This window comes from Oncorhynchus kisutch, linkage group LG6, assembly GCF_002021735.2.
Source record: "Oncorhynchus kisutch isolate 150728-3 linkage group LG6, Okis_V2, whole genome shotgun sequence".
Classification (NCBI taxonomy): domain Eukaryota; kingdom Metazoa; phylum Chordata; class Actinopteri; order Salmoniformes; family Salmonidae; genus Oncorhynchus; species Oncorhynchus kisutch.
The window spans coordinates 65,732,163-65,755,672 of NC_034179.2; the positions used below are offsets into that span (position 1 = coordinate 65,732,163).

General features: G+C 42.2%; 1 protein-coding gene across 1 annotated transcript; it reads right to left on the reverse strand.

Moving 5' to 3' along the window:
• Positions 1–11,016: 11,016 nt before the first annotated feature.
• Positions 11,017–12,123, reverse strand: LOC109892217 (interferon a3-like). The gene is made up of 5 exons (XM_020484654.1): positions 11,974–12,123; positions 11,744–11,815; positions 11,452–11,601; positions 11,221–11,319; positions 11,017–11,106 (listed from the first exon to the last, which is right to left on the reverse strand). Exons 1-5 carry the CDS (start codon positions 12,121–12,123, stop codon positions 11,017–11,019), a joined length of 561 nt encoding a protein of 186 aa, XP_020340243.1.
• Positions 12,124–23,510: the final 11,387 nt, after the last annotated feature.

The following is a 23,510-nucleotide window of genomic DNA, read 5'->3' on the forward strand; positions in this document are numbered from 1 at the left end:
CCATGCATGATCTTCATATTGGCTATTTAAGCAACACCTATAATGAAAACGTTGGAACTTAGACCATTATCCATGCTCCTCTAGGATACAGCTGGGTCTCCCCCTGACCACACACAAACACCACAAAGTCGTAACCCATTTCTACAATGTATATTCTTAAAATTGGATTTTAAAACATAACTAACATTTACAACACTGCTAACGGCTCAGACTAAGACCAAGATGCAGACACAGGAGGCGGATAGTACAAGTCTCAGAGTTTATTATACTACAAGAGGCAAGCAAAAGGTAAACCAAGTCAGGCAAAGATTCGTAATCCAAATCAGATTCAGGCAGGTACAGGATGTTAGGCAATTGGTAGGTCAACGCAGGCAAAGAGACGTAATCCTGGAAACAGGAGACAATGGTCTGTGAGACAGAGGTTTAGTCCTAGACACATGAAAAGTGGAATGTATACAGAGGGTGCGGGGAAACAGGAGACGGACAGCAGAGGGGCTAAGGATTTTAGAGATGTGGAAAAGAGAAATGAAACGAGGGTAAAGTTCACGAGACTCCACCAGGAGGGGCTGGTCCCGAGTGGAAAAATATACCTTCTGCACGAGCCGATAACGGGGATCAGCGGTCCGTAGGCGATCCGCCTGTCGCCGATACCTAGATGTGGTCTTCCAGGTACTCCGGGCTCTCTTCCAGGTACGGCAACAGCGGCGGACGAACATCGGGGCAGAGGGTATGCTAACTTCTTCTTCTTGCTCAGGAAAGAGCGGGGGCTGATATCCCAAGTAACACTTGAAGGGCGATTAGGGAAGGGTGTTATGGGCGTATTCCACCCACACAAGTTGCTGGCTCCAGGTGGTGGGGATGGCAGAGACGAGGCAATGAAGAGCCGTCTCCAAGTTCTCACTGGCTCGCTCCGACTGACCGTTAGATTAGGGGTGAAAACCAGAGGACAGGCTGTCCGGAGACCAAATGAGGGTGCAGAATGCCAGAACTGAGGACCACGATCGGAGACCATATCGACTGGAAGTCCATGGATATGGAAGAAGTGCTGCACCATGAGCTGAGCCATCTCCTTGGCTGAGGGTAACTTGGGAAGGGGAATAAAATGGGTGGATAGAAGACCTATTCACCACTGTCAGGATAGTGGTAATGCCATCTGATAGAGAAAGACCAGTAACAATGTCCAGAGAGATATGGGACGAGGGGGGGTGAGGAACAGGGAGTGGTTGAAGAAGGCCATCCAGAGCTTGCCGCGGACTCTTATTTTGTGCACACACAGTGCAGGCGGCGACGAATGTGGAGACTTCAGGAACCATGGATGGCCGCCAAAAGCTCCGCATGACAGCCAGGGATATTATTCACACAATTGAATGATAATTATTTGTTATTATTTATTTCATGAATGTGGTCCAACTGTTTGCAAAAGTAGTGGTTCTCAGGATTTGAGAGCAACTTCCCCTGTCTCTGTATTGTCAACCCCCTGAATATTTTGAGTAAGGTCAAGTATGGTAATTCATCTCTGGATTGTGTATAATTGCAACCAGAAACTGCAAATATCTCAACATCCTTCCTAAATGAGCGGTGGGAGTGAATGGAAACTCAGGAATGTCACTATGAGGCTAAAGATTATTTTAAAATAGCTACAGTGTGTATTGGCTGAGCAGATAGAAAACTCTGCGTGGGATCAACACCATTTTGCATTCACTCCACATTACAGGCCTGAATGACAACGTGAAAAGAAGTAAACCTATTCAAAAATAACTAATTCTAAAACATCCAATCGGGTTGCAACATGGCAAAGACAACATGGTAAATTAATTAACTTTTGTGACTAAATAAAAAATGCTGTGGCAAATCCAACACAATACATCAGAGAGTGAAACTCAAATCAAATCAAATTATATTTTATTTGTCACATACACATGGTTAGCAGATGTTAATGTGAGTGTAGCGAAATGCTTGTGCTTCTAGTTCCTACAATGCAGTAATACCCAACGAGTAATCTAAACTAACAATTTCACAACAACTACCTTATACACACACTGTAAAGGAATGAAAGAATATGTACATAAAAATATATGGATGAGAGATGGTACAGAACGGCATAGGCAAGATGCAGTAGATGGCATCGAGTATAGTATATACATATGAGATGAGTAATGTAGGGTATGTAAACATTATATGAAGTGGCATTGTTTAAAGTGGATTGTGATACATTTTGTACATCAATCCACGGTTTCTGGTTGGGGAATGTTTTAATAAACGCTGTGGGTACAACATCACCGATGCACTTGCTGTCTGTATTTTCACGGTTTACAGTGGCTGCATCATGTTATGGGTAGACTTGTCACCAGCAGGGACTGGGGAGTTTGTCAGGATCAAAATAAATATGAAATGAGTAAAGCCAAGAGGAAAAAATAGAGGACAACATGCCTTAGTCCTTTGAAGATCTAACACTAGGTTATCGTTACATTTTTCAGTGGGACAATTACACACATTTTAAGGCAAAAGACACACCAGAATGGCTTTCCAAGAGGTGTTTAGTGTTCCTCATTGGTCAAGTTAGAGACAAGGTATGAATACTGCTATCTATCAATTATTCCCAACCAAATTGACTGAGCTTGAGCAATTTAACAAACACCATGAGCTCAAAAAGGATTGGGACAGTGACACGTTTGGTTGTTATGGCTCTGTACTCTTGCACTTTGGATTTGAAATGATCCATGACTATGAGGTTAAAGTCCAGATGAGAAAAGAGTGTTTCGCACCCTCAAGCCAATGTCTCCACACCTTCAGAGCTTTTACAACAGCCAGCAACTCCCGATCCCCCACATCATAGTTTCTCTCTGCCGGACTGAGCTTCCTCGAAAAGAAAGTGCAGGGGCGAAGCTTTGGGGGCATGCCCGAGCGCTGTGATAGCATGCCAACACCAGCCTCGGACGCATCTACCTCCAATATGAATGGCAAAGAGGGGTCCGGATACACCAATACGGGAGCATCGGTAAACAATGACTTCAGACGACCAAAAGCTCTGTCCGCCTCCGCCGACAACTGCAAGCGCACCGCCCCCCCCTTCAGCAGTGAGGTAATGGGAGCAGCAACCTGCCCAAAAGCCCGGATAAACCTCCTGTAGTAATTGGCAAACCCTAAAAACCGCTGCACCTCGGAGTCGCACGGCCACAATGCGGTCACACTCCATCACCACCCCAGATGTGGAAATGCGATACCCCAGGAAAGAGACAGGCTTGTTTGGAGAACATACATTTCTCGGCCTTGACGTACAGGTCATGCTCCAACAGTCGTCCAAGTTCCTTGTGCACCAGAGACACATGCGCGGAGAATGTGGTGGAATAGATCAGTATGTCATCGATGTAAACCACTACACCCTGCCCGTGCAGGTCCCTGAGAATCTCATCAACAAAGGATTGGAAAACGGCTGGTGCTTTTTTCAACCCATACGGCATGACGAGGTACTCATAATGGCCAGATGTGGTACTAAATGTGGTTTTCCACTCATCTCACTCCTGGATTCGCACAAAGTTATACACGCACCTAAGATCCAGTTTTGTGAAGAAGCGTGCTCCGTGGAATGACTCCACCGCCGTGGCGATGAGAGGTAGCCGGTAACTGAACCCCACTGTGATGCAATTTATACCTCTATAGGTTGAAGCATGTGGGAACAGCAGACTGGGATAAGGATTGATTGAATATGTCCTTAAACACACCAGCCAGCTGGTCTGCACATGCTCTGAGGACGTCTGGGCCTGCAGCCTTGCGAGGATTAACACATTTAAATACTTTAATCACGTCGGCTGCAGTGAAGTAGAGTCCGCAGGTTTTGGTAGCGGGCTGTGTCAGTGGCACTGTATTGTCCTCGAAGCGAGCAAAGAAGTTGTTTAATCTGTCTGGGAGCAAGACATCCTGGTCCGCGACGTGGCTGGTTTTCATTTTGTAATCCGTGATTGACTGTAGACTCTGCCACATACCTCTCGTCTGAGCCGTTGAATTGCGACTCTACTGTGTCTCTATACTGACGCTTAGCTTGTTTGATTGCCTTGTGGAGGGAATAGCTACCCTTTTGTATTCGGTCATGTTTCCGTTCACCTTGCCCTGATTAAAAGCAGTGGTTTGCGCTTTCAGTTTCGCGTGAATGCTGCCATCAATCCACGGTTTCTGGTTGGGGAATGTTTTAATAAACGCTGTGGGTACAACATCACCGATGCACTTGCTGTCTGTATTTTCACGGTTTACAGTGGCTGCATCATGTTATGGGTAGACTTGTCACCAGCAGGGACTGGGGAGTTTGTCAGGATCAAAATAAATATGAAATGAGTAAAGCCAAGAGGAAAAAATAGAGGACAACATGCCTTAGTCCTTTGAAGATCTAACACTAGGTTATCGTTACATTTTTCAGTGGGACAATTACACACATTTTAAGGCAAAAGACACACCAGAATGGCTTTCCAAGAGGTGTTTAGTGTTCCTCATTGGTCAAGTTAGAGACAAGGTATGAATACTGCTATCTATCAATTATTCCCAACCAAATTGACTGAGCTTGAGCAATTTAACAAACACCATGAGCTCAAAAAGGATTGGGACAGTGACACGTTTGGTTGTTATGGCTCTGTACTCTTGCACTTTGGATTTGAAATGATCCATGACTATGAGGTTAATGGGCAGACTGTCAGCTTTAATTTGAGGGTATTTTGTCACGACCTTCACCGACGGTGGCTCCTCTCCCACTGATCCTTTTTCCTTTTCTTTTGGTTATGTCTGTTTTGTGTTTCACCTGGTTTCATTTTGGTTAACTAGGGGGATATTTCATCTCTCCATTTCCTTTGGGTTTTCTTTTGACTGTCAATTAGTTTTAGATTGCGTTTTCTCTTGTTAATTTTTGAACAGGTGTTTTTTCCCTGGACTGTCTTAGTAGGGTTTGTGGCTGCTGTTGTAGTCTGGGGTCCTGCTATTTTGAACTTGTTTACCTCTTGAAACTAGAGGGCACTATTTTTATTTTTGGAAAAATAACGTTCCCAAAGTAAACCGCCTATTTCTCAGGACCAGATGCTAGAATATGCATATAAATGACAGCTTAGGATAGAAAACACTAAAGTTTCCAAAACTGTAAAAATATTGTCTGTGAGTATAACAGAACTGATATTGCAGGTGAAATCCTGAGAAAAATCGAATATCTGGGACAGGGGTACATTCGGCCCTCCACATCACCTGTCTCCTCGAGTTTCTTTTTTTGTGAAGATGAAGGAGGAAGGCCTGCGTCCGTGCATTGACTATAGAGGTATAAATTGCATCACAGTGGGGTTCAGTTACCGGCTACCTCTCATCGCCACGGCGGTGGAGTCATTCCACGGAGCACGCTTCTTCACAAAACTGGATCTTAGGTGCGTGTATAACTTTGTGCGAATCCAGGAGTGAGATGAGTGGAAAACCACATTTAGTACCACATCTGGCCATTATGAGTACCTCGTCATGCCGTATGGGTTGAAAAAAGCACCAGCCGTTTTCCAATCCTTTGTTGATGAGATTCTCAGGGACCTGCACGGGCAGGGTGTAGTGGTTTACATCGATGACATACTGATCTATTCCACCACATTCTCCGCGCATGTGTCTCTGGTGCACAAGGAACTTGGACGACTGTTGGAGCATGACCTGTACGTCAAGGCCGAGAAATGTATGTTCTCCAAACAAGCCTGTCTCTTTCCTGGGGTATCGCATTTCCACATCTGGGGTGGTGATGGAGTGTGACCGCATTGTGGCCGTGCGACTCCGAGGTGCAGCGGTTTTTAGGGTTTGCCAATTACTACAGGAGGTTTATCCGGGCTTTTGGGCAGGTTGCTGCTCCCATTACCTCACTGCTGAAGGGGGGGGCGGTGCGCTTGCAGTTGTCGGCGGAGGCGGACAGAGCTTTTGGTCGTCTGAAGTCATTGTTTACCGATGCTCCCGTATTGGTGTATCCGGACCCCTCTTTGCCATTCATATTGGAGGTATATGCGTCCGAGGCTGGTGTTGGCATGCTATCACAGCGCTCGGGCATGCCCCCGAAGCTTCGCCCCTGCACTTTCTTTTCGAGGAAGCTCAGTCCGGCAGAGAGAAACTATGATGTGGGGGATCGGGAGTTGCTGGCTGTTGTAAAAGCTCTGAAGGTGTGGAGACATTGGCTTGAGGGTGCGAAACACTCTTTTCTCATCTGGACTGACCACTGTAATCTGGAGTACATCTGAGCGGCGAGGAGACTGAATCCTCATCAGGCAAGGTGGGCGATGTTTTTAACCAGATTTCGCTTCACTATCTCATACAGACGAGGTTCCCGTAACACGAAGGCCGACGCACTGTCCCATCTCTATGATACCCGAGGACCGGCCCATCGATCCCACCCCCATACTTCCGGCTTCTTGTCTGGTGTAACCGGTATTATGGGAGGTGGACGTGGACATCGAGCGGGCGTCTCGGTTAGAACCTCCTCCACCACAGTGTCCAGCGGGTCGGAGGTACGTCCTGCTTGGTGTTCGTGATAGATTGATCAAGTGGGCCCACACGCTACCCTCCTCTGGTCATCTGGGGATCGAGAGGACAGTGCGTGCTCTTAGGGGGAAGCTCTGGTGGGGGAAGCTCTGGTGGCCCACCTTGGCTAAGGATGTGAGGGTTTATGTTTCCTCCTGTTCAGTGTGCGCTCAGTGTAAGGCTGCTAGACACCTGCCTAGAGGGAAGTTACAGCCCCTTCCGTTCCACAGCAGCCTCGGTCACACCTGTCGGTGGACTTTCTTAGTCATCTTCCTACGTCACAGGGGGAACACTATGATCCTGGTCGTTGTGGATCGGTTCTATAAGTCCTGCCTTCTCCTCCCTTTGCCCGTTGTCCCTAAGGTCCTACAGACTGCGAGGCCCTGTTTACACATGTCTTCCGGCACTACGGGGTGCATGAGGATATAGTTTCTGATTGGGGTCCCCAGTTCACTTCCCGTGTTTAGAAGGCGTTCATGAAGCGTCTGGGGGTCTCGATCAGCCTGACCTCTGGTTTTCACCCTGAGAGTAATGGGCAGGTGGAGAGAGTGAACCAGGATCTGGGTTGATTTCTGCGGTCATATTGACAGGAACGGCCTGGAGAATGGGCAAGGTTCGTTCCATGGGCCGAGATGGCCCAGAATTCACTTTGCCACTCCTCCACGGACCTGTCGCCGTTTCAGTGCATGTTTACGGTCCGGAGGAGAGGTGCTGGGTGCCGGTGGGGGACATCTTGGACCCATCTCTGCTGGGTGAGTTCCACTGCCTCCATCCTGATAGCCCTGCGCCTCGCCCTCTGGGTCGTCCTCGAGGCCGGCGTCAACGTCCACCAAAGGTGGCTCCTCTCCCTGTTCGGGCGGCGCTCGGCAGGTCCTCGTCACCGGTCTACTAGCTGCCACCGTTCCTTTTTTTCCCTTTTTCTTTTGGTTATGTCTGTTTTGTGTTTCACCTGGTTTCATTTTGGTCCATTAGAGGGGGTATTTAATCTCGCCATTTCCTTTGGGTTATGTGCGGGATTGTTTTTGTTTGACTGTCAGTAAGTTTTGGGTTGCGTTTTCTCTAGTTTATTTTTTAACAGGTGTTTTTCCCTGGACTGTGTTTTAGTATGGTTTGTGGCTACTGTTGTAGTCCGGAGTCCTGTTATTTTGAACTTGTTAAATGAAACACCATTTTCTTTCGGAACTTGTTTTTCCTGCGCCTGACTCCACACCCACATCTCCTTGGGGAGATCTGACATATTTTCTGAAATTACAACACTTTTTGTAGATACTCCCTCCATTTTAGGGGACCAAAAGTATTGGGAGAAATGAACTTATATGTGTATTGCAGTAGTAACACATATTTGGTCCCATTTTGATAGCTCCCAATGACTAAATCCAGTTTGCGACTCTACAAACTAGTTGGATGCATTTGCTGTTTGTTTTGGTTGAGTGTCAGATTTATTTTGTGTCCAATAGAAATGAATGGTAGATCATGTTTTGTGTCATTTTGGAGTCACTTTTACTGTAAACAAAAGAAGAATATGCTTCTAAGCACTTCTACATTTATGTGGATTCTACAATAATTTTTGATAATCGTGTATGAATCTTTGAATAATAAGTGAGAAAGTTACAGAAGCTAAAATATTATACCACAAGGACAAAATAAACTCTTACCATTACAACGTTACTTAAAATGATAAGGTTGTCTGTGATGAGATACGAACTCGCTGCCTTTCGTTTGCTAGACGTTCACGTTATATGCCTACCCAGATGCACAAATAGATTGTTTTTTGCGTTGTTTGTCATTTATTTTTTAACTTGTTGTTGTCTTGGCACCACACCTCTCCCTCAATGTTAGTACGGTTGCTGCTACCGTCTCTTACGACCGGAAATATCTACTGGACATCAAAACAGCGATTACTCACAACGAACTGGAAGAAGCTTTATTCTTTAACAAGTCTGACGAGAAAGACATACCGATTTCCCAGGAACTCATCACCAAGCTAAGGACCCTGAGACTAAACATCTCCCTCCGCAACTGGATCCTGGACTTCCTGATGGGCCGCCCTCAGGTGGTAAGGGTAGGCAACAAAACATCTGTCACGCTTATCCTCAACACTGGGGCCCCTCCGGGGTGTGTACTTAGTCCCCTCCTGTACTCCCTGTTCACCCAATAACTGCGTGGCCAAAAACGACTCCAACACCATCATTAAGTTTGCTGACGACACAAAGTGGTTGGCCTTCACCCACCACGACCATACAGCCTATAAGGAGGAGGTCAGAGAACTGGCAGTGTGGTGCCAAGACAACAACCTCTCCCTCAATGTGAGCAATACAAAGGGCTGATCGTGAAGTACAGGAAAAGGCGGGCTGTCACGACTTCCGCCGAAGGCCCCTCTCCTTGTTCGGGTGGTGTTCGGCGGTCGACGTCACCGGCTTTCTAATCACCACCGATCCATGTTTCATTTTCTGCCGCCTCCTTCCTTTGCCCGGTTTCCCTATGGCTCTACAAACTGCGGAGGCCCTGTTCGCCCACGTAATCTGGCACTACGGGGTGCCTGAGGATATAGTTTCTGATTGGGGTCCCCAATTCACAGCTAGAGTCTGGGGGCGGTACTGTCACGACTTCTGCCGAAACCGGCCACTCTCATTGTTCGGGTGGTGTTCAGCGGTCGACGTCACCGGCTTTTTAGTTACCACCGATCCATGTTTCATTTTCATTTTTTTGTTGTGTATTACACACACCTGGTTTCAATTCCCATATCAGGTTCCTTATTTATCCCTCTGGCATACATTTCTGTTCTGTCCGTGATTGTTGGTGTCTTAGTGGTTGTTGTAGGTGTTAGTTTGTATGTATTTTCCTATTTGGAATATTCCTTGAATTTTTGTGAGTAAACTCAGTTGTGTTGCTCAAACCTGTGTCCTGCGCCTGACTCCGCTACATCTCTGCACCCAATCGCTGACACAGGCCAAACAGGCCCCCATTAACATCTACGGTGCTGTATTGGAGCGGGTGGAGAGTTTCAAATTCCTTGGTGTCCAGATCACCAGAAAACAATCATGGTTCAAACAAACAAAGACAGTCGTGAAGAGGGCACGACAAAACCTTTTCTCCCTAAGGAGACTGAAAGGATTTGGCATGTGTCCCCAGATCCTCAATAATTTCTACAGCTGCACTATCGAGAGCATTCTGACCGGTTGCATCACCGCCTGGTATGGCAACTGGTCTTTATCTAACCGTAAGACGCTACAGAAGGTAGTTGGTACGGCCCAGAACATCACTGGGGCAAAGCTTTCTGCCTTTCGAGAACTATATCATAATAGACAGTATCAGAGGAAAGCCTATGAAATTGTGCGAGACTCCAGTCACTCAAGTCATCGACTGTTTTCACTGCTACGGCACGGCAAGCGGTACCAGAGCGCCAAGTCTAGGACCAAAAGGCTCCTTAACAGCTTTTACCCCCAAGCCATGAGACTGCTGAACAATTAATCAAATGGCCAATACATTGACACCCACTTCTCCATTTGTTTTGTACACTACTGCTACTCGCTGTTTAATATCTATGCATAGTCAATTCACCCCTACCTACATGTACAAATTACTTCAACTAACCTGTACCCCCGGCACACTGACTCAGAAACGGTACCCCCTGTAAATAACCTAGTTATTGTTCTTTTATTGTGTTGCTTTGAATTATTTGTTACTTGTTTATTTGGTCAATATTTTCTTAACTCTTCTTGAACTGCACTGTTGGTTAAGGACTTGTAAGTAAGCATTTCACGGTAAGGTCAACACTTGTTGTATTCGGTGCATGTGACAAATAAAGTTTGATTTGATTTGAAATATCATACCCCATCTCCAAAAAAATGCAAACCTCGGCAGTTACTGTAATGCTGTTAGCATGTCTTGGGGGTATGATATTTATGCGTCTTTAACTTTCTCACAAATCATTATTCACGATTAATTCAGGATTGCTGTAATCATGTCCGATCCTGTCTGTTTGTTGGCCATGGTGCTGAAATGTCTTCTTATCTTGCCTCCACTGTGGACGCATTTAAAGGGTTTCCCAGCCGTTATGCACGGGTTGTGTGATATCGTCAGTCTTCAAGTTTTAAGACACAACAACACTGTGTGACATTATCAGGCCTATCTAAGGACCTTTTTTTAGGCCCATATGTAAATATGTTAGATTAAAAATATATTTCAGCTGTTAGAGGTCACATTAGTTTATTCAAATGTATTTAATCGTTACAATAACGAACGTTTCCAATATTGTCGCAATAATAAATACAGTACGCAATGGTCTTGATAAATACAAAAATCAATGCATGAAAACGTTGTTACATTTTCTATAGCCTAAAAATAACTAGCACATAATACATTATTCAGTATAAAATGTGTTTTACTTCGCAGAGTTGTGAATTCACATAATAAATAAATAAAACATGTATAAAAATAACCGTGTAAATAAATAGTAGAAAAAATAGAAGTATAAATAAATAATCTCTACACACACGAGGCTCATTGGTTAGTCAATATTATTGTGACTAGTCTTAGCATGTGTGCCAGCACCACTTTCCTTATGCCTTCCCAGCCGCTTGCGCTGTATTCCTGCATGAACGAAACACACATGTAATATTTTAGAATAGACACATGTTGTGTCATCACATATGAATATATCCTTATTTGGTGAATGCACTCTCTTGGTAAGACAAATTGACATACCTCGCGTTTCAAGTAATTCTTCAGGAATTTGAAGTGAAGGCTCATATTTTTGTTCACTCCTTTGTCAGAATTTGGTAGTGTAGCTCTTATAACCTTTACCTGTTGGAACAAAATATAAGTCATTAATGTTATGTTATGATTCGTTTAAATCACATTATGTGGCAATCTAAAAAATATAGGATAATGTTTGCCTTTTTGCATTAATGTTAATAGAAAATCACATAGACTTACACATTGGTCCAGCTCCGAGGTCTGGCGATGCAGGTCACTCATAAACTCGTCAACTACTTTCTGGTCCCAGAAAGAATCATAGTTATCACTTAGGTACAATTTCTCTATAGCGTTCAGAGTTTGCGAAATGAAGACAATCTTGTCGTCATCCTAAAAGAAGAGTGATTTGTATTAGTACATGCCTTATGAATATCAGAAGAGTATAGCAAATTTGGCATATTGGCCTACACTATGAGAAAAAACGTTGAACCAAAACCCTTTTTAAATAGTGTAGGCTATGCTCATGTCTTACCTTGAAATGATCGACATGTCTGTATTCCTCGTAAGGGAAAGTGATCTGAGATTCTCGAGAGACCACATGACCCTGAGATGCCAAAAAATAGAATCAAATGATTGCAATATTATTATTGTATACATAAACGAGTATCTGAATCAAATGAAACACAGCAGCACATTAAATGTTGAATAGATGACAACTGCTCAATGACCAGGAACAAGTAAATAAACATTACAGTATCCTACCATTTCCCGAAGCACCGTTATGGTGTTGTTGCTGAACACTTGGAACATGCTCCGAGACTTAGGAAGTGTCTTCATCCAAGTGCATCCGAAGGTTTTATGCCAGGTGCAAATCGTCATGACCAAGCACATCCAAAAGCTGATTGAACCCATTTTATCGTAGGTCTACTGTAGTTCGCTGTCTGTTCGCTATCAACCGAGGTGCAAAATTAGGCAGACTTCCGAAAGAGACCTATAGTTTGTATAATTCCGGAAAAAAATAAGTTTTCCTCAAAGGACAAAGAGATTAAGTGTTCTTCCTGATCGATCCTCTTCTCGAAATCCAGAGTTCTGTCATGCTGCAATCTGTGTCGATATTTTATACAAAGATTTTGAAAGGTGTTCCGAAATTGAAAGGTGGAAGTCCCGGTAGACAGGCGCTTTCATACCTGACAGTATATTTTTCGGCCTGGAGACAACGCACGGAAAGGACAGGTGCATCCCTCGAAGACTTGTTCAATTCTTGACTGACTGGTTATTTTATTTTGAAATATTGGATTACCAACCAGGAACATGTTTTAGATTAAAAACATTTACTTGTGAATCCATTTTAGTCAGACGACAGTGTAAATTAATATGCATTTCTTTTCAAACATTTCGTTGTCCTTTCACTTCGGAAACAATTGCGTTTAAATCTCGTCTTCGCAAACGCATCACCTTTTCATTTACACACGGAAACTATGGTATCCAACTACGTTGGAACCACTTGCTTAATGGGTAAATGTGGTTTCTGGACCTCAACTTCCTTTTTAAAGATACAGATCAACGTTGTATGGGTTATATCAACTACACACTCAACATTACTATATTTCGTTTTAGAAACGGGTTTTAGTGGTCTCATTTAATTTCGTAGACGAGCTCCTTTCTGCACCCGGTTTTCAGAATAAGACACTGGTAGACTATGCAGTGCACAGGCAGTATATACCTTGACAATACTGCTTACCTTGACATTAGTGCTTAAATTGGAGACTTTATTTCGGGTGCTTTTGAATCTTGGCCTACACGCACTTGTTAGTAAAATATGTCTATCACGTAGATCATTTGTCAAAGTATTCCGTATTCGTGTGTTTTTATTGGACTTTTATCCAGATATGTGAGTTGATGTTACCTCTACATCTATTATCTTTCCACTGTAGAGACTGAAGAGTAACTGCACGGTTAGCGAATGCTATACTCCATTGAACTAACATTCAGAATGTGGAGTTATAATTATGTTGCATGATATCCAGTAAATATGTACTTGCTAGAAGTCATAACTATCTGAATCAACAATGTTTTACAGTGATATGATGATGTCTGAAAGGGCGGGAAAGTATGGCTGGAATTCAGAGTATTGTAAAGGAGTTTATTGTTTTTCATTGAAGATGATGTTGATATGCAATTGTTAGTAGGAATAACATCTCATTTAGTATAACATTTAAACGAAAAAGTCGTTGTATTTCAAGGTTGCATCACACCACAGAATTTTACAAAATTGCTAGCACAATTTCAACCAATGTAAGGCGTGTTTGTATCTTAATTTAAATATCATAGCCTACATGGAAATCATTTGCAACACGGATAAATAACCTAAACATATGAAGCTTACAGTGGTACATTTAATTTAATCATCAAAATTACATGTTTTGCAGAAATGAACTAAAAGTAGTTCTACTCTCACACGTGTGTTCTGGCAGTTTTGATTTCTTGTAAAAATCCCTCGGGATGCTCCACATTTCAGCTCTCACGACCTCCCACGAGCACAAGCTGAAGCGCTGAAATGAAAAACGCTTAAGTGAAAAGAATACATTATACACCATAGGTATAGGCTAGGTCCACTCCACCCCTCTCAGTAAAATGCAACCTATAAGATGCTTTACCTCAGGTGAAAGAAAGTCGTCCAGCTGTTTGAAATAGTTCTTAACCATATCCCCAATTGGAATGTTTTGACGCAGTAGCATGTCTCTGACCTGAAATAGTAAACAACAAACAACATTAAAATCAATATCCATGTGATTACTTGAATAATAATAGTAGAAATAAAAAATAATTGTGCAACAAGTTACAGTTAACAAATGAAACATAACCAAGAAGATCATGATTATAATAGTTGGACTCCACACAGCTGCTCCAATATACTACATGTAGCATCCATGGCCATTTCATTATTTATTGTAAAACATAGTGACATTGGAGTATAAAAAGGTAAATCTATTGTTAAGAGCTAGCTAGATACAATGCCATGAAGGTGTTTTCCTTACAGTTTCTATAGGCCAAATAAAATAACATGAACAATGACTGCTCAGTGCTCACTGTCAGCGAGCTACTATACAGATTAAAGTCCTTTGTTATTTTGTATGACTGCACGTGGGACAGGGTCATGACTAGAAGGGATCCAGCTTTGGCCAAGTTAACGTCAATTTAGATTTTTCGTAGCAGGTTTAACCGAAATTACGCAGCAGGTTAGGATAATTAACGTAGCAGGTTATGATTATTAGGTTCAATTTAGGAAAAGAGTTAGGGATAGGTAAAATGCCCCCCAAAACGTTGTACATTAATTTGACAATTATGAACCCTTATAGCCATGACCGTGGGCCAGCCTCTGTTTCGGCAGATGATGACATCGGTGATTACACACCATAATCGCTTTCACTTTCGGAAACCGTTTTTAAATATTACTGCATTTCGTCATCTATATTTCCCAGCAGGTACAACATTGTTTGCGTGCTAGGCTAGCTCACTCAACATTATTATTACATGCTTATTGCATGTTCTGTTAATAGCAGCCAGTGGGTGGTGTTCAAAGTAGGCCTACATTTTGAAAAAAGCATGCAAGGCTTTAGGTTAAGGTTAATCCACTTGTCCATCAGACAAGGAGGTGACTGAAAATGTTGTGTTGTTACATAAAAAATAAAATGCATTATTATTCCCATACCATTTTTAGAGAGAAACATGCACATTATGCTACCCTACACCTATTGGCTACTTAGCTTATTCAAGACAGTCTCAAAATACAACACTGCCCCTTTAAGGAATACAAAAATCTATTTTCAAAGATGGATAGAAATGCCCACATTTTGTGCTCTTGTGGGAAGCAACCACTCCCCCATTGTTGACCAGACATTGGCTAAAACTGGGATAATCGCTCAATAACTAGCAAAGAATATTAACAAATGTACACAGGTGGCTACATGCAGCTCTCACGTCGATATCAAAGCAATGCGCATTTTCCCTAGTTCAAAGTGAATGGCTCAGAGCCATGTATGGCAATGGCTTTTTGCAAATATGTCTAATGCAGCTCTGATTGGTTATGGTGCACTGGTCTGCGTAGTGTATGGTCCTGCGTCGCGCCTGTCAATACAATAGATTCATACTCCAATGCGCTCTGCCTACAAGAAAATATCTTGCACAGTTAGTTTTGCATACTAAGTCTTGCATAGTTCGTTTTGTTTCGGTATGTTACATTGAAAGGGTCTTCTCAACTTGACAGTTTATAAAGGGACTCAGTGATGTAAGATTAAGGCAACAGACAGTCTAGATTCTGCATAGTCCGTTGATTCGAGCATTCCCACAGTAGAGTGAAACGTTGATAGAGGTAACTAAAAGGGACAATTCTAGAAAGTTGAGTGATGTTCAATCTAGTGCTTCTCTGAGCAAGCTGATATTTCTTCTGCTCGGCAGCCCGAGGGAAGCTGTGCTCAGATTTGAGGGAACATTGCTTGTACCGATCCACGTACCGACGTTAATTACCTATCCAAGCCTTTCAGATCTATATGTTTGTAGTGGGTTAGGGGTTGTTTCTGGACAGGACCACCATTTCCACCTGCCCTTTCCCCCCTAATGGAATTCAACCCACTGCTGTGCCTTGTCTGACTTACAGTAGATTCCATCTATAGATTTGTATGTACATCTCTCCACTGCTAAACCATTGGTTTATTAGTCAAGTGCTTCATAATCATTGTCACAGGGGGTTTAAAAGATGGGTGCGTGCCTCATTTATTGCAATGTCCTACATCTGTCCTACATCAAACCACTTCATTAGTGTGATTAAAAAAACATCATCCTTTCTTCTCCAACAACATTGTATATATATATATATATATATATATATATATATATATATATACATACACATAGTCTTCACCTTATGGATTTGGGTGACCGGATGAAAGGTGGGTCCTCCGAAGGTGCCTGTCCTACACTGCATATACATCCTCCTCCTCCAGTCTGGTGTGGCTCCTTAGCTAGTCCAAGTATGTGTTCTCTGGCCTTCCCCTTCTGCTGACACCTTGCTGTGGTTGCCAGATGATTAGTTCACTAAAGCTGTTTAGTTAAGCTACGGAATACATTTAATTTCTTTTCCCAGTATTTCATGTACCCCAAATATCAACCAGAGGGAAGCACTATTTAAAATTGTAGTGTGAATCCCACTAAAGTGTAAAGCTCTAAATCAAAACATCACTTTGGACCTTTGTTTAATAAGAATTAATGACACAACACAAACATTATGGAAAGTGGCCAAATATTTAAAACAAATAATAATAATAACATTATTAAGCAATAAAAAAATGGATAATAATATTGTTTTATATTTTTGGACATTATATTTAGAGATGCCCCCACCCTCTCACAGTAATCAACATGTAAAATACAGTCAGCGGTTAGTTAATTAGGTACACCAATCCTGACTGCCATCAGCATGATGCAAAAGGAACCGGGATTCATCGGACCAAGCAACCTTTTTCCACTTCTCAATCGTCCAGTTTTGGTGATTGCTTTCCCAGTGGAGCCGCTTCTTCTTGTTTATAGCTGGTAGGAGTAGAACTCATTTTGGTCGTCTGTTGCAATAGACCATCCATGACGAGCCACAAATGGTTATTTCTGAGATGCCATTCTGCTCGCCACTGTTATACCGCGTCATTATGTGGTGGAAATGTAAAATTCATGACATACTATACTGTTTAATTAGACTTACTATGCTGTTTTTATTTAGAGAATTGTCCATTGTTATATGTTAGTATTTTGCTGATACAGGCTAATCTTATTCGCCACACTGTGGGTATGGATGGAACATCAGTGATGTGTACTCCGAGGAACTTGAAGCTGGTTACCTTCTCCACAGAGGGCCTGTCAATGTGGATGGGGGCGTGCTCCCTCTGCTGTCTCCTGAAGTCCACGATCAGCTCCTTTGTTTTGTTGACCATGAGGGAGACAATATTTTCCTGGCATCACTCCGCCAGGGATCTGAAATTGGAGCAGATAGGCCAGGGCGAATTTATGAAGCCTCCGAACGCACAACGACTATACTGTTTAGCCAAGTTAAGAATGATGCGAATATTCAAGTCAATAACTGTTGGGTAGCCACATCTTACTCAGTCTGTGAGTACAAATAAGAGTAGTTTGGGTGCGACCTCAGTATGTGACATACTGTTTCCACAATCTACAGGAACTTAGATGTGTGGAAACATGCAGAAAGGAACAGACATCGGTCGCAACGTCAGCTATCTTAATCTGAACAGACAAGCTAATACAGATTTTACACACCACGTTCCGTCTCTCTTTCCACCAATCTGCTAAACTGCCACTTCGACAAAATAGGTTGTACTTTTCTATTAAAGTAGAGACATCTCTGCTCGTTGGGCTTTCCTAATGATGCATTGATTAAGTGGTTGTTATTGATTGCATCATTTTTGCAAATCTTATCAAATTGTTGTTTGAAAGAATCTGCAGTCTCTCTTCTTATAGAATTTCTCTAGCAATTTGGCGACAAGGACGGGATGGCTAACTCCGCTTACTGATTGCTCCCGGGGAAACCGAGGTTAAACTGCACGCTTTGGCTGCGTTAGATGTGGCTACCCAACTGACTTTCCAATGGTAGAGTTATCATCTGCATTCAACTGTGCGAAACAATTCAATGTAGTAGGTGGTATTGCCATATCATGGAAGACATTTCAACTTGAATGCAGAGGCTGACGAGGTTTAGCAAATTCAGCATCTTTCTCACTTGACCTAAAATGAAAAATCTCTGTTGTGAAAAATAAATTAATGTAAATCAATGTGCTACACAATCATTCCGTTAGAGGAGATTCTTTGGCTACTTTAAAAGTTACAGACTAACCTACCTGTTGATAATGGGTGTCTTCAAATTAATATTGAATGTTGATGTACACATTCTCTTGCAAGCACTGCACCCGAAAATGACCCCTCTAGGTATTTAAAAAAAAATATATAGTTATGCAAGTTGTCAATTGTGTCCAGATTGAGAAAATAGAATACAGATTGAGAAATTAGCCTACATTTCATGCTCAGACACAATAATCAATGGTTTATGTCAGCACACTCACCAAATCCTGAATAAGTTTCATCTTGTGCTTATCCTCTCTTGGGTAGGGGGCAGTATATTGAATTTTGGATTAATGAGGTGCCCAATGTAATCTGCCTGTTACTCAGGCCCAGAAGCAGGGATATGCATATGCATGGTAGTATTGGATAGGATGGATGTTTTTGTCTACATGTCGTGACCGCCTTTGAGCCAGTGGATTACTGAACAAAACGAGCCAAGAAAACTGAGTTTTTGGGACATAGAGGGACTTTATCGAACAAAACAAACATTTATTGTGTAACATGACCTCTTGTGACTACAAACATGTGAAGATCAAAGGTAAGTAATTCATTTTATCGACATTTCTGACTTTTGTAATTCTTTTACTTGGTTTTAAAATGTTTGTATGCTTTTGTAAGCAGAGGGCTGTTCTCAGATGGTATGCTGTCCTCAGATGGTAACATTTGATGAATGTTAATTTTGAGTATTTCATTATTTTGAATTTGGCGCTCTGTAATTTCACCGGATGTTGCCCAGTGGGACGCCATCATCCCACCTGCGCATAAGTTATTTATGATTTTTAGAGGAGCGTCCTTCCATGTTCATCCAATCATATATATGCAACATGGAACACTCCACCATGTCAAACTGGTTATCATGACAGTCGGCTTTTAGCATCTAAATCTTGGTGGGGCAAACTCCCCCAAAAATGTTTATGCATGTCAGCAAAAGGAATACAACATAACACTAAAGAGAACAATATTGGTCCGAGGAGGCGCACTGGAGACCAGGAGCGCTGAGCCGACAACACCCTTCCTGGCTGGATACCCCTCTTTACTGGGCAGGTACGGAGAGCATGTACTGCACGCGCCGAGCTGTGACTGTGCACTGAAGGCACTGTGCGTAACACCGTAAAACATGGCACTGGAAACGTGACTAACTTCGCTCACCCCGCTCGTCAACCCGTGTGCTTCCCCAATGTTGTTTTTTTTTTTTTTTGGGGGGGGGGTTGCCTCTCGTGCTCCCGTCTCTGCTGTAACTCCTGATCTCTCTATCTGCCTCCGCCTGTTTCCATGGCAGGCTTTTGACGCCTGCCATGATCTCCTCCCACATCCACGATGACCTAAACTCCCTTCTCTCCCGTGCCCAGGATCCCTTCTCCGCCTGGCCATGCTTCTTGGTCATTTTGTGGTGGGTAGTTCTGTCACGACTCTCGTCGGAATGAGGATCGGACCAAAGCTCAGCATGGTAAGTGTTCATATTTTATTTCTCAAAAAACACTCGAACAAAGTGAAAAACCGAAACCGTTCTGTCAGGTGCAGACACTGAACTAACCAAAAAACATAGGTGGGAAAAAAGGCTGCCTAAGTATGATTCCCAATCAGAGACAACGATAGACAGCTGCCGCTGATTGGGAGCCACACTCGGCCAAAAACAAAGAAATAGAAAAGAAATAAAGAACCTAGAATGGCCACCCTAGTCACACCCTGGCCTCACCAAAATAGAGAATATAAGCCTCTCTATGGCCAGTGTTACGGATTTCTAGGTGTGAAGGAGAGTCGGACCAAAATGCAGCGTGACTATTGTAATCCATGTTTATTAAACAACGTAAACACGAATATACCAACAAAAAAAACATGCCACACCCTGGCCTGACCCAATACATGAAGAAAAACACAAAATACTTAGACCAGGGCATGACAGCCAGGGTGTGACAGTGGGGCTCTGAGTATTATACCATGCAATATAAACACACATACACACCATTCTAGATGTTAAATAATAACCTCATACCATTATACAAATGGATAAACAGTATATATCTACAATAACTCTATTCTATCCAGGAATTCCAAGTCTTATGAAAGGTCTGTGTGCTGCCACATTGGCCTATTTAATACACACTTTGTCTAATGTCATACAATAATTACTGAGGTAATCCATTGATAATTATTAGCAGGATCCCCATGCCACTTAAAAAGTTATATATATATCTGATAAGTTATATAAAAACGTTTTTTTATTTATTTTTGCCCACCAGCACCCTGCCTTGTTCAGGGGACTAAACTATTATCCATTAAAAGTATTGCTTGTTTTTTGTCTCTTTTTCCATTTTGTCTTTCCATGTCTTTTTTCTTATTTCTCCTCCAATCATAGTAAGACATGCAGGTGTTTAATACATTGGACAGACTTTATAAATAAACATCCCACAATGTCAAGTTCCTGGTCCCCCAGATGATCCTCTACTCCTGACCCAGATCTCCCCACCCCTTCAGCCCACAGCCCCAGTCTGATTACCACACATAAAACAAACAGGAAAAACATGAACAGCAACCCTCACAAAGTACAAAAACATGAACAGCAACCCTCATAAAGTACAAAAACATGAACAGCAACCCTCATAAAGTACAAAAACATGAACAGCAACCCTCACAAAGTACAAAAACATGAACAGCAACCCTCATAAAGTACAAAAACATGAACAGCAACCCTCATAAAGTACAAAAACATGAACAGCAACCCTCATAAAGTACAAAAACATGAACAGCAACCCTCATAAAGTACAAAAACATGAACAGCAACCCTCACAAAGTACAAAAACATGAACAGCAACCCTCATAAAGTACAAAAACATGAACAGCAACCCTCACAAAGTACAAAAACATGAACAGCAACCCTCATAAAGTACAAAAACATGAACAGCAACCCTCACAAAGTATAAAAACATCTTAACAATAAGTTACATAAAGAAACAAAACTACAAGCATACATAAACTGAACGTAGAAATTATCATGTGACTGATCAGCAACAAGTTTAATGTGCATCCCCTCTGATGGTTATATAAGATATTATAAATCCACTCTCATTGGTTTCAGACAAGAACGAAATTTGGACAATTTATACAAAATACGTTTTAATTCACATTTCAATATTATTTTGTCACTGGATTTTATAGTAGACCGGCAATACAGTTCAGTTCAACACAGGTACAAAAGGGAAATACAAAATATAAATAATAAATTATTCAAATAAAAAACAATAATTTATTGACTTAAATATGATAAATAGACTGACAGGGTCCCACATGATTGTATTCATGTTTTATAAACTGGTAAGGGTGTAGCTTCTGAAATGAGTCTGGATGATCAGTACATCTGTGCCGCAAGGATATCCAATCTTTGCAGATGACGTTTTGTCTCTTTCCCGATGAGCTCTCACGCCTGTGCACTGTAGTTCTGAAAAACACAGAACATTTGAAATATTAGTGGGGTGAACATTATTTGCGAAATAATGACCATTTTGTCTTGAACAACAAAGAAAGAAAGAAAGAACTGGTGCAGTAAGTATTAAGCTTCTCAGAGAAGTAGTGATGATTTAGGATCAGTTTTGTCTTCCAGATCACTATAAATAAGTACAGAGACCTGATACTAGATCAGAATTTCTCTGTGATGCTTGATACATATATGTATATAATAAATTGTGACGTTATCATATCATTAGCTAGTATCTCAAATGATTGTAACTTACCTGGCTTGAAAATACGTTTGTGGTGATGTTGTGGATTCATTTGACACTTGCTAGCTTCTGGCTGAGTTTTCCACATCAGTTTTCTCTAAAACTAGCATGAGCAAGTAGTTAGTAGAAGGAGAGTGAATGAAGATGATATAGTGAGCAGCTCCCTCTGCTGGACAAAACAAGCACAACGCGATTGAGACGTCAACCGCTAGACTCTGCTGTCTCGTCTTTCTTGCCACGTAAAATATTATTTCACTTTCCAGTCAGTTTTTAACGGGGACGTCTGGTCACCTTATGTTTTGGGGATAACAGTGTTAGAGAGGATGGATGCTTAGAAATCATGTATGGGGACATTAGGTAAGCAGTGTTAGACAAGAGAAGATATGGATGTTAGATATCCTAAATTGCTGTATTAATGTGCTTTAACATTAGGTTGAATACATTGGTAGATTAAATTAAATCCAATTGTATTTGTTGTACACAGTTTACAGCATGTATAGAAGGTGCAGTGAAATTCTTACTTGCTAGGCTAGCTCACACAACATTATTATTACATCAAATCAAAATCAAATCAAATCAAATGTATTTATATAGCCCTTCGTACATCAGCTGATATCTCAAAGTGCTGTACAGAAACTGCTGTACAGAAATTACATGCCTATTGCATGTATAAGCAATATGTAATGATGAGCTCTTCGGGTTGCCTAGGTCATCTCTCTTCATTCACCTGGTTAAAAGTACAATACCGTCTGCTTTTGATCAGATATGGCAGATACACACATTGTTTCAGTTCCTTTGTTTGCTTTCAGGGCAGTACATGTAACCCAATACAATGTGATTGGTCAGGCTATTCTGAAAACCCTTCCCCCATCCACTTTTCTTTGGGCTCATTGTCATGAAGGATTTACCCTTTTGCCCTGACATTGGCAGGATTTTTTTACACAATGAAGTGCCTTTTAAAAAGGATTTGTCCTGTGTCTCTTTGGTTTTCATTGGAAGAACTTGTGAGTGACCCCAAATCGATACCATTCCCCAAAATTTGAGCCCTTTCTTCACCTGCTCTTCAGGACTGTGGTGGATGATACTGTATATGAAGGCAATGGCTGTGTTCAGACACAACCCTCTCTTACTTCCAATTGGGAGATTAAATGCAATGACATTGTATGTGTTGTACACAGTTTACAGCATGTGTAAAACGGTGCAGTGAAATTCCTGCCTGCTAGGCTAGCTCACTCAACATTATTATTCCATGCCTATTGCCTGTATAAGCAATATGGAATAGTGAACTCTTCGGGTTGCCTACGTCACCTCTCCTCATTCACCTGGTTAAAAGTACAATGCTGTCTGCTTTTGGTCAAATATGGCAATCACGACTCAGGATATGACCCAGATGCAGACACAGGAGGTGGATGGTTCAGTTCTTAGATCATTTATTATAACACGGGGAACAGGCAACGGGCAGGTCGAGGACAGGCAGAGGTTCGTAACCAGATCAGATTCAGACAGGTACAGGACAGCAGGCAGGCTCAGGGTATGCACAACAGTCAGTAATACACAGCAGCATCAATCAGGGACAGAACGGCAGGCAGGCTCAGGGTAGGCAGAATGGTCAGAACCAGGAGGACTAGAAACGAGCGCGACTGGAAACCGGGAAAACACGCTGGCAGGACTTGACAAGACAAA

Coding starts and splice junctions, on each gene's coding strand:
- LOC109892217 (XM_020484654.1), bottom strand. CDS start 12,123: ATGGGTTCAATCAGCTTTTGGATGTGCTTGGTCATGACGATTTGCACC. Junction 11,602..11,743: donor GACATGTCGATCATTTCAAG/GTAAGACATGAG, acceptor CTCTTCTTTTAG/GATGACGACAAGATTGTCTT. Junction 11,107..11,220: donor AGAATTACTTGAAACGCGAG/GTATGTCAATTT, acceptor TCGTTCATGCAG/GAATACAGCGCAAGCGGCTG.